Source organism: Populus alba, chromosome 10 (assembly GCF_005239225.2).
Source record: "Populus alba chromosome 10, ASM523922v2, whole genome shotgun sequence".
Lineage (NCBI taxonomy): Eukaryota > Viridiplantae > Streptophyta > Magnoliopsida > Malpighiales > Salicaceae > Populus > Populus alba.
Window position 1 is genome coordinate 12,250,102 of NC_133293.1, and position 12,515 is coordinate 12,262,616.

The 12,515-nt window shown below is 34.1% G+C and overlaps 1 protein-coding gene across 2 annotated transcripts; it reads left to right on the forward strand.

The window, feature by feature from the left end:
- The first annotated feature begins 220 nt into the window (after positions 1-220).
- LOC118046423 (protein TIFY 6B) lies at positions 221-3,629 on the forward strand. 2 transcript variants are annotated; one of them, XM_035055317.2, is made up of 7 exons: positions 221-489; positions 1,229-1,428; positions 1,745-1,971; positions 2,054-2,138; positions 2,250-2,577; positions 2,791-2,845; positions 3,347-3,629. In XM_035055317.2, exons 1-7 carry the CDS (start codon positions 402-404, stop codon positions 3,414-3,416), a joined length of 1,053 nt encoding a protein of 350 aa, XP_034911208.1. In that variant the 5' UTR covers positions 221-401; the 3' UTR covers positions 3,417-3,629. The 2 variants fall into 2 exon arrangements, with proteins under 2 accessions (XP_034911208.1, XP_034911209.1); XM_035055318.2 differs by having other exon boundaries at positions 225-489; positions 1,781-1,971.
- Positions 3,630-12,515: the final 8,886 nt, after the last annotated feature.

A 12,515-nucleotide genomic window follows, 5' to 3' on the forward strand; every position in this document is an offset into this window, starting at 1 on the left:
TCTCAGTCGAAGAAAGGCGTTATCACCGACAAGTGGGCCCCTGGCAATGGCAATGGGTTAATTAAAAGAGTTTCGCACGTGGTAGGATACCGAACAAACCAGTAACCATACTGGATAAACCGGTAACTCTCACTCCTTGTTTTCTGATAACTCTTAAGAAATTAACGGTCCAGATCTTATAAAACCTTAAAAAAATTCTCTCCCCCTTTACTATAAGCTTTTGTGTGGTTTTCTCTCTCTCCTTCCTCTCCGCATAACGTTTGGTTTTTTGTAAAAAACAAAAAACGTTTGGTTTTCTGTAGATTCGAGGAATTGATTGATTAATCTTGTATGGTTTTTGGGTTTGTTTTTCGAGGTGGGTTTGAGCTGAATTCTCTTTGTAGTAGCTTGTTCCTTTGAAAATGGAAAGAGATTTTTTGGGTTTGAGTTCAAAGAAACCGTCGGCTGTGGTGAAGGAGGAGAGTAGCTCTGATGGGTGTAAAGATTTAGGTATCTTCTTCTTCTTGTCATAAAAAAGTTATTGTTTTTTGGTTTCTTTTGTGATTCTTACATTAATATTAACTTGTGTATGCTGTTTTTGTTTGATGTATTTTGTGTTAGTTTTGAAATGAAATTGTGGTTTAGCTTTTGTTTTTCACATGGAAAATTCTCCTTTTCTTGTACCTTGCTAATTATGAGTGCATGGCTGGTGCAGCTGTGACTATGATGTTTGAATTGAATAAAAGGAAAGAAAGAGTAGGTGGTTCATACTATTAACAAATTATGGAGCTTTTTTGCTTAAAAACTCGATAAGAATTCTTGTTTGATATCATTAAGAAATCTCTTGCTTCTTTGCTAAATTTATTTTTTCGCTACTGCAGTATTTACCTGTTTAACCAATATATATGCATATATGTATGTGTGTAGCCATTTATTTATTGTTGATGGGATTATATCTGTGAGATAAAGATTCAATCTGGTATCAGTGACTGTTTATATTGATCTTTAATAATTGGTATATGCTTTGCTGTTTATTGCAACAAGAAAATTTGGAGTATACACATAGCTCAAGCTTGATTTTTCCAATTTAACTCTAAAGAGTGTCCATCTGGAGTCTGATTCAGACAGTTTGAATTTTATTTCCTAATTTGATATCTGACCAAAGTTGAGTGTTAGAGAAAAAGGTTCCTGGATTTGTTTTGAATTAAAAGGTTGCGTGGGTTTCTAATCTTTTTGTTGATATTCATAGGATTTACTATGGGTTCAGGGATGCATTGGCCGTTCTCCAACAAGGTCTCTACCCTTCATAACTTGATGTCTTTCAAGGTTGCTCAAGAAGATAAGACCAAAACGATTGAATCTGATGCCTTGGTGTCCTCTGGATTCATGTCTGTCTTAAGTGCAGACGCATGTGATCCTGGTCAAAAACGTTCTGCTGCTGAAATCCAGGTATGTTATAGTTTTCCTTTGTGTTTAGTATTATTTTTACGTGGTTAGGCATTAGTTAATGAAGTTCCTTGGCACAAACAACTTATCAGATGAGTCTGAATTAGGAATACTGAAGGAACAAACTTTATCCCTTTCACATACTATTTAAAATGAGCTGGATGATTATTTCCCTGGGTGCTCGGACTAAAGAGACTGGTTTATCATCAAGTGTGAACTACTGTCATTATTTCTCCATGGATTTTCACCATTTAGAAATTATTCAATCTCAATAGACAAGGTAAGACTCATTTTTCACCCTGCTTTTCCTGCGCAACATGATGTGAACTCCGCGCACCATCCTCATGATATCAAGATGTTTCCGGTCGCCAATCATGCAATTTCAATCTCTACGGGCAACCCTTTCTTCAACAATCATTATCCAGCCACTGGTCAGAATATGTTTGGGACTACCATGAAGCCACAGTTGCTTGGAGAATTTCCTGTCACAGCTCCACATTCAATTCTTCCCATGGCTGGTCCTGTTGCTGGGGCAACAGACTCAAGGTAAGTATCACTTTATGCTTGAAATGAACACATACAAACTTTTCTTACAACAAACATTAATTGAATATGTTTATTGGAACAGTGTCAAAGCATATGGGTCTCCTGCTCAATTGACCATCTTTTATGCTGGCGCAGTCAACGTCTATGATGATATATCCCCTGAGAAGGTTTTCTCTTTCTGCCTCTCTCTTCTCCACATAAATGTGTGCAGTAGTTAATTTATTGTCTAATTGGAGATGGCAATCCTAAATCTGGTTTCTTTACGGAATCCTGTCCAGGCTCAGGCAATCATGTTCTTGGCTGGAAATGGGTCTTCCATTTCATCCAAAGCGGCACAGCCAAAAGTCCAAGTCCAGGCATTTAGCTCAAAGCCAGCAGCAGCTGATGTTAGTCCCGTGAACCAACCTATCATGTCTACTCCACCATGCTCTAGTCTCTCAAGCCCATCACATACAGGTGCCCAGTCAGGGAGTGGGTCATCTAGTACCGAGGAAATCATGGCAACCAAAACCACTGGACCTGTGACCATTCCTGTTATTAAACCAGATCATCCAAAGACAGGAAATGTAGTGGGATCTGCTGCTAGAACCACCATGATACCATCTGGTATGATCTCTCTTCTCTTTCTTGAAAGTGTTCTAATATATATTGCCTCCATGAAGATGTTCCGACAAAAAGATATCTAAATTATTTTGCACATTCATTGAGAGTTTATTGCATGGTCTTCAAATTAGGTTTTTTTTTTTTTTTTTTTTTTTTTTTTTTTTTTTTAATCTTTATCTGCAATGTATAATCAATGCCCAATCTCTGTCACTGCAGTCCCTCAGGCTCGAAAAGCATCCCTGGCTCGGTTTTTAGAGAAACGCAAGGAAAGGTGAGTTCTAACTCGAAGAAGAATGAAAGATACTTGTTTTAAATTTCTCTTTGACCTTAATGCTCAAATCTATTTGAGAATTATTAACAAATACACTTTAGATGGTAAGCCAAAGCAAGGACCTGCGGGGATGTAAGACGCATGTAATTTAGCTAGGCTAGGTAATTGTCTTTGTGATAATTATACCTTCAGGTCGTTTCGAAAAACTGAAAATGGTTTTAAAGAAGTTGTTTGGGCCTGGAGTTGGAGATGCATTTGTTTGGAGTTTGCTTCAGAATTTTCAAAGCCTGCTTTTCGTTTGCTTTGGGTTTGAGGGGGCGTGTTTATCAACAATAAAGAAACAATTTTTCAAAAAAGAAGAAGAAGGGGAAAGTAGAAACCATGCTACAACCTTTACTATATTGGAAAAATTGAATTTCAATGAAGTGATATTATTGATGCAATGATTAGCTCAACTAAATCATCTGGCTCCTGAATTGAGGCAGTTTTTTGTGCATGCAGAGCGACGAATGCAGAGCCATACAACCTCGGCAAGAAATCTCCAGATTTTGCCAACCCCGAACCCTACTAATTAATTCCTTCGCAACCTCTGTGGCTGGCAAGAAGGAGAGTAACAACATACAATGAAGCCAAAGCAGAAGTTGAGATTTTGTGCAGCAAGTTAAATTATGTCAGTTCGTGTTTTGTTTCATAGAATAACTGTAATCATGACTCTCTTTGATTGCCAAACTTTAACTCTCTCTCGTATATAGTAAGTGTAGGGTTTTCCGCCCATTTCTTGTCATTTCGCTTTCTTTTATTGCTCTCGGATTCTTTGCTTCTAAGATTAGGTTATATTAAGCACATTTATAGCATAATTAAAATTCTATTAGCATAATTTTTATACAACTTTCCAGTTTGTAATAATTATATAGCCTTTCTTTATAGCTAAGCAGCCTCCTTTCATATTTGAAACAACATAAGACCATCTCTCTCTCTCTCTCTCTCTCTCTCTCTCTCTCTCAATTCACACACACGCTATAGCTGACCTGTGCTCGTCACGGGTCGGATAAGAAGAAAAAAACAATGCTAAGCTGACATGAACCTATTTTTTTAAAAGCAAAGCAAAAAAAAATAAAAAATCTCGTCTCTAACTAAATTGAAAAAAACTTGAAACAACCAAATATTAAAGAATAAAATTTAAAAAATAAAATTTAACATATAAAAATATATAAAAAAATAGCAATTACAAGCAAGAAAAAAAAAACTTGAATATACTCAAATCAACGAAAGGAAAATGAAGAAAATTATAAAACTTAATTTAAAAAAAATGTCAAAATATGAGACGAAAGAAAAATAAGTAAAAAAATAATGATACTAACACTTGATTGAAAACACAAAATATAAAGGAAAAAACACAAAAATCAATTCTCAATAAATCAAATATTGAAAAAAAAAAATAACACAAAAGGATTTCAAAGAAAAAAAAAGTAACTAGAAGGAAAAAATAAATAAAAAAAAGCCTACCCGAATTAACTTGCTAAATCCACATATCATGCCATGAAATCAGGATAATCCTATAAAAAGATAAACAAAGAAAACCATAAAGTCTAATTTTTAAAAAATCAATGTTTGGCTTATAAAACTTGTGACATAAGTTATTTAATTAGAAGTATCAAATTTGGAAAAATTATGAATCTTAAACCTTAAAAAACTAAATATCAAATGATGAAATTGAAAAAAAAAACATTCAATCACAAAAAAAAAGCATATTTGAGGATCAAATTTGAATAAAAAAAATAAACGAGAGGGTAGATAATTTGAATTGAAATGCTAAATTGAAAAGAAAAATTAATTTTACAAAAGAAATAAAAGAAGAAATCACCCAAAAAATAAGGACCAAGTTTTTTTAAAAAAATTAACAAACTAAATATTTTGATTAAAGGATGAAATTGAAAATAATTGAAGGTTTATAAAAGTGATAAGAGAAAAATGAAGGAAAAATAAGAACCAAGAACAAATCTGAAAAAACAAAAGAACAAAAAATCTAGATTGAAAGATAAAATTGAAAAAAAAAAACAAAAACTTACAAAAAAATCAATGATAAAAATAACAAATCAAAAGAATAAGAATTGATATTTAAATATCCCCAACTAAAGGGATTGCCCTGAAATTTTATTTGTCGAGCGTGAATTTGGAGAGATGAGAGAAAAAAGAGGACAAATAGAAAAAAGAAAACAATTCTAACAACAATCCATCTAAAAATAAACATGTGTAACGTTAAAGGACAAGGACGTTGTAAGAAATCTAATGTCATGGTGAAAGATAATTTTTCTCCGCCACAAGATGCTGTAAATGTTGTATAAGCATAACAGAACCCTTTCACGCGTTTCCACATCACTTGCACACACTTTACATATTTTAAAATTTAATAATTTTTAATTAATGTAAAATACTAATTTACCCTCTGTATTAATATACTCATAGCACACACAAAAAAAAACAATGTGAAAATTAAAAAATGCCCCCAAAACAAGCCCTTTTTTTTTTTTATCATCGTCATCATTAATAATAGTAATAGTAGTTCTATTAATATTATTATTATCTTAACAACAATTATCATTATTATCATCACTGTCATTATTATTGTTGTTATTACTATTGTCATTATCACTGTTATCATAACTATTATTATTAGTGTTTTTATTATCATCACTATTTTTTTTCTTATTCTCTCTCATATATTGTCGTCGTCGTCGTCATCATGATTATGATTATTGTTATTATTATTATCGTTATTATTATTATTATTCTCACCACCATCATTAGTACCACCACTACTACTAATATCATTACTACTAAGATCATAACCATCATTTTTATTATTGTTGTCATTGTCATTATAGTTACTACCACCACCACAACTATCATCACCGCAACAAATTTTTATTACAACTACTATCATGACCATTATCATCGCTATTAGTATTATTATAAATATTGTCGTCGTCGTCATCACTATTACTACTGCTGCTATTACTATTACTAATACCATTAATATTATTATCACAACTATTAAAACCATTACCATCACTATCATCACCACCACCACCACAATTATTACCATTATCATTATTATTGTCACAACTATTAATACCATCACTATTGTTATTGCAATTACTATCACTATCAATAGTAATAACGATATCAATGCCATCGTTGCCACCACCACAATTATTATTATTTTTATCATTATCGCTATTTATTTATTTATTAATATTGTTATTGTTATCATCATCATCGTCATCATCATTTCTATTGTTATTAATAATATCATCATCATTATCATCATTATAATTACTAATTTGATTACTACTACTACTATTATTATTATGATGTTGTTGTTGAAAAAATAAAAGCCATGAACTTGATTAGAAACATATAATTGAAAACTATAAAAACTTTGATAAAAGGACCAAGAAAAACAAATAAAAAATTAAAAGAAGAGGGACCAAATTGGAATAATTATTATCATTGAAAAAAAATTATAAAGGATAAATTTGAAAGCCATATTTTTTTTTGATAAAATAACAAAGGACAAAAATTAAAAGTAGAAGGACCGAATTGAAAACATTATCTATACAAATTACAAAGCAAGGGTTAAATTGAAAAACAATAAAACTTTAACTAAAGGGTAAATGAAGTAAAATACAGAAATCAAAACTAAAAATATGGAATATGAAATACCAATAACAATAAGGATCATAGTGTATTTATTGAGTTAAGAGTGAGAAATGAAAGGGGAAAAAAGGGTCACTGACAATAAACTGGCAACATCTAGACACCACATACCACTCTAAATGGAAGAGGAGATAACGATGAATAATATAAGACGGAGGAAGCTCATTTCTGAGCACCTGAAAGGCTGAAACTGTCGCACGCGTTGCTCAGAGTGCGCAGGCGACTTCAACACGCTAGCATATGCATTACACACGCTAATAATTTTTTCAAATTAAAATTATTATTTTAATGGTTAATTACATAACTATCCTTGACAAAACTAATAATTTTTTATATATAAAAAAATGGCTGAAACACCATAATATACCCCTGACTCTAATGAATTGAATTTCTTGGATTTAAGGGTACATATGTAATTCTATTGTGTATAAAAGACATAAACACCAAAATATCCCTATAACTCTTTATTTTTCTGACACTTTAAAGTATTTTAGTTGTTTTGTTATTTATAAATATATTGAATCGATAAAAATACTAATCTATAATGCTAAGAGATAGTATACAGAAATACCTCTGATTTAATTACAAGCAAAACTTCACGTGAAAGAAAAAAAATCACTACACTACAATGGTGAATAAAAAAATATAAACGGGGCTGCAGTATATTTGTTATTTTTACTAATGCTTCACTATGAATTAGGAAGAATTCATTTCAACTTCCAAGGTTTTATGGTTGCCCGGACCAAATTTTCTGGTCCTATGCTAGGTACGTGGTGGGCCATATGGATTAGATTTGTCTACTGAGTATTCTTTGTTAAGTAAGCTTAGGCTCGGGTTGACAAGGGTGTTAGCTTTCACGGCCTTTTGAAATTGCTTTCGGCTAGTTTTGGGGAAAAGGGCTTTTGGGCTTTGTTAGAGCTTTTGGGAGGTTTTTTCATAGAAGTCGATGGCAGATGTGATGAAGCATTATTAATTTTTATGGCAAGGCCGGTTCTAGATTCTTTCTTAAGGAAAAAAAAAGAAGAAGAAGGGAGAAGTGAAAGCAACGTGGCAGACATGTGGAATAATTCCAATTCCAGCTGTGGCGTCCACAAAATTCACGTGCTCAAACAAAGGGATGATGCCAAATTATGAGTGGCTGTCCTTTCTGAAACTTGAATGGTTCTCATTAATTTTGTGTTTTGATTTTAATTTTCTTTTTGGCATATTATTTTGCTGTGGGTTATATATATATATATATATGAAAAGATATAAATTAATATATTCATATTTATTATATAAAGATATTTATAACACTTAAAAAAAATCAAGTTGTTACTATATTTGAACAGCTCCCGTATATTTTAAAAAATCAAATTGTTACTACATTTGAACAGCTCCCAAGAGGAAGGGGGTTAATTGAAAATGTACCAAAACCTCAGTGGGGGGTTAATTGACAGTCAACAAAGTTTTGGGGTCACTTTGAGACAGCCTCGAACCTTACCACACTCAGATACAAGTTGACGCTCCTTCCCCGTGCAATGATTAAAATTTCACAGCTTTACCACTTTCGCAAGTTAAACAATTAGTTGGGCTGAGGTAGTTTTTAAAATTTCATAGCCTTACAAAATTCAGATATTCGTAAGTTAACAACTCTGTCGTCATCTCCTGGCCTTCGGATATCCTGGATGCAACTGGCTTGGCAATAGTTGACAATAATGTACAGTATCTCCTCTATGGCCAATAAGGGATCATGCTTCTTTTATTGCCATGGATGCAGGTGGAGGCTTTCCTGAACCAAAAGGAAATCGGCGCAGGGCAGTGCCCTTCAAACTGGGTTGTCTTCTCCGTCGCTATCGGGTTTGGAAGCTGTCAAGCACCTTGTGATTTTCTCCATTCACTCCTTTTATCTCTCTTATTCCAAAGCAACATAGTGCAGCAAAATCTGCTGTGAGAAGAACCCAGAGGATATAAAGCTAGTACAATTAGGAGGGTACTATAGCCATCTCATGATCGGTTCATGAAGAATGCTTAAACCCTAAGGTCATGGGGGATCCTGGACCAGCTTTGGATGAGTGGCAGCATATATGGAAGAATTTGTTTCAGGTTTCGAGTGGGAAAGAGGATGCTGTAAATCTAGAAGTAGACTTTCTGCTGCCCTCCCACAAAGGGCAAGAACCTCTGATTTAGGTTTGCTGTTAGGCTGGACAGGACCTCCCTGCCCTTCATAATGGACAACATGATGGCTGACACTCACAAGAGTTTTGTTAAAGTAAATTCTCTAGACATACAGAATTTCAAAGCATATAAAAGAAAGTTCAAAGAAACTTGTGCTCACAGAAAGGCAATGAGATCTGCAATTTCTGATGCTTTAACAGCAGTTGATGTCTGTGAACTCCTCCCAAAAACATCAACCATTGTATCTAAAAGCAACGAGAGGGTCTGAAAAAAGATGGTCGAGAAAAATCAAACATAAAAGGGAATTATGAACCCAAACCAGTAAGAGAATATTCAAAAGGCAATGTCCTCATGGTGAAACAAGGATTTAAAAACTGTTAATTGACTTGGCAGAACAACGAAAATAATTTGAAAAAAAGGCAAGGTTCATATGGTCAAATTTGTGTGTCACCATCATGATTCTTGCTTTTTTTTTTTTGGCTCCTCTTCACAAGTGAAAAATTAATATATGCTGGAAGGCAACAAAGGGGCGCCACCCATGCATGAGATAAATGAAACCAACAAAAGTTTCACTCAGACTTCAAACACCATATAGAAAATAAAATAAAAGTCCAAGATTCATAGAATCATCATCATTGGCAAAAGACTGCAATGCCGTGCCTTTAATTCCTTTATCTGACTTACTTCAGGATATAGCCATGAAAAACTGGGGGAAAATAAAATGGAAAATTGCATGATGCCTACAGTGATAATGTGATTAGCAGCTGGGATTACTCCCTTTTAGTTATTAACGTGTTTTTTCTTGTCTTTTGGCACATGGGGTTCAACCAGATATATTCAGGTAACAATTATTGCATTTGATCTCCCCCCTTTGTAATGTAACAAGATTTCATCATTTTCATTGATGCAAGCCCTAAGACAAAATCACGTGGATTCCTGTGTTTGTGCGCAGGTCACTGCTCTCAATTTCTTTAAGACCTAATAATTTTATACATGATTATCCAAAGCAGTCATGTAAATCAGCAGTTTCTAGTCTTTACCCCCACTTCCCAAAAACAACCACCCTTGTGGAGACCAAATCAGATAAAGCATATTACGTGGAAGAGAATGATGCACCTGATACAATAGACCCTGTTCTTAAATTGGGGTATGGTGTTTTCACCGGTCTGGGGTCATTTCCCTAGCAATTCTCTTCGTCTGACCTGTCCTTCCTCAATTCATCCTCTGTTTTCTATTGGCATCTTCTACTTGCTACCATCTGATTCAAATTTACATCACCACCTACTTTCTACTCAAAAACTTAAGACCAGATTTGCTAAATTAAGAGGAAAAACAGCACTGGTCAAGGCTTATCAGTCCAATACCTTGGCAACCATCATGGATTCCCTCTCCCTCTCTTTTTCATCTTTTCTTTTTCATTTCCTGTTTAATTTATCCTGTCACTTCATGGAGCAAGTCGAATCAACAAATTCAAGACGCATCTCGTATCATTCTACATCACCCTATCAACTTGCCAACTCTACATAAGGCGATGGGGTGGCTATTTTTTCAAACTAAAAAATGAACCTCAAACCTAAGGCTCGATCAATTGGTTATTCATCAATCAAGAAGTGTAGATTTCTTGGTTTGGGGTCCAATGTTCCAAGTCATGGGTAATTTTTTTAAGCAGGGGCAGAACTATAAGTTCTGCATATTCCAACAAGGATATTTGAAATTTTGATTTACTAGAAGTTCCTAGCCTTGCGTAGGAATTTGGGGTCTCAATCTTTAATAGTATACATATATTCCTATTCTAATGCTTACCCAATCAAGTAAGGATTAGTTATGCATCTATTTTGCTGTTCCTTTTTTCAGATAAAGAAATCATATTAATAGACCGAAAAGAGTTACAGAATCACGCTGTTTACCTTAGAGGTGAATTGTGAAATAAAATTGAGTTTAAAGATTTTTTGATGCTGAGGAGCCTAGAGTTTTTCTTCCAACTCTTGTTGTTCTAGTTTTCCCTAATTATTCTTCCTTGCCTTGAAGGTCTGCTGCTACTGTATCGGAGTTACTGTTAACAGTTCTATTCCATCCTATTTTGTCTAAGCAAATCGTACACAAACCTAATCTAACAAGCACTAACCCTAGCTCACATGAATCTTTTGTGGAAATTAATCCTAAGTTCGTTGTCCTCCATCACAAGGTACGATGACTTTAGTGATAAAGATATGGCACCAGAAAAACTTAAGCTCCAGCATTTTTCAGCTTATTTACCTAGTTACAAATTTTGTAGATTTAACAACTCAAGAAATTCATGGTACAAGCATGGTGGGATAGCTCATCACAGAGTAAACATGGCACAGCGAGTTGGCCATGGACATGTCATAATCACAATCTCACCGAGTGAACATTTAAGAGGAGATCATAGAAACTAATGAGTAGCTTTTATACCTTATTGAAGAGCGTGTGAGCATCAGCAAGTCTTGGGAGCAATGGACTCATTATACGGAATGCTATCCTCAACATTGCAACTGATGTTAGCTGCCTGAGATGTTTAATGATAGCCTGTGTTCTTTCTAGCCATTCCCGTGGGAGGTTGCTAAAGAAAGAATGTAGCAGGGCGATTATGTTACCTGGCAATACGATATTTATAACAACGAATCAGAGCACAAGTACCTGATATTTTCTAGATAAAATAGGCGACGATTACAGATTTAGATGAAAGAATGAATGCATGTCTTCCAGTTTCAACTATTTAAGTTCATTTGCAGATATAACATTTGTATTGATCTAAAAACTCTTCATAAACCCCCAACAACAGCATTTTAGTTTTTTGGCTTCTCTATGCTGGTCATAAGCATAAACTAAATCAAACTAACAGATTCCGCAGAATGGATTTACTTCCTGAGAAACTTTTAAGTTGTTTCCTTTTTTTTTTTTTTTTTGAATGAAAACCTTAATCATCAGTCATCGCCGGGTGACCAATGTAATGGAAGGCACCCTTAAAATGCCTGGCTCTTTTATAAAAACCTCAGTTGTCAAATGTTTATTTGACTATGACAATTTATCTTGGTTATTGATCTGATCCATTAATAACCAGCAACAGAAACACCAATATTGGGTAGATCATCAAGTGGAAGACCTTTCTAATAAGTATCCTACACTGCCTAATTGTATCCATTTCGCCAGGTGCCCCCTATCGTGTTGGACTTTTGTTGTAGCATGCTTAGGATATCTTATCCACAAGAACAAAATATTCCATAAGATTTGAACTCTAATATTCATTCATCTGCCACCATTCACTGGGGACGAAAGGGCAAGATGTACAAGAACGATTTTTTAATTCAAAATGATACGAATGGCATATATCTGGGATACTGGCATTTAATGATAATACTTGATTAGGAAATGGCTGCAAGAAATATGAAAACCTTTGTTAACAAAACTAAAATTTAAAGATAGAAGAACTCCATTGTTGATCATTCTCGATACAAAGATTGACTGCATTGTTGATTTACCGGATGCGAAAACAAATTGGTTCTCAACACACTTATATTTTCTTAGCTTCTCTAAGTTCTTTCTTAGCTTCTCTCTTCGCCATCTTATATTTTCGAGAGCCTCACCATCTTCAGAATGCGGTAGCTTTCTTTACCATTCTCTTGACTTGCCCGTACCACCACCAAGTGATGGAGAATGAAAGGAAGGTTTCGTTATTTTTGTTATAGCAAAATTATAGCAAAATTAGAGATCATGTTTGGCTTTAGTGTTTCTTAATTTATAATCTACAGTTATTTTCAGGCTATTGTAATAT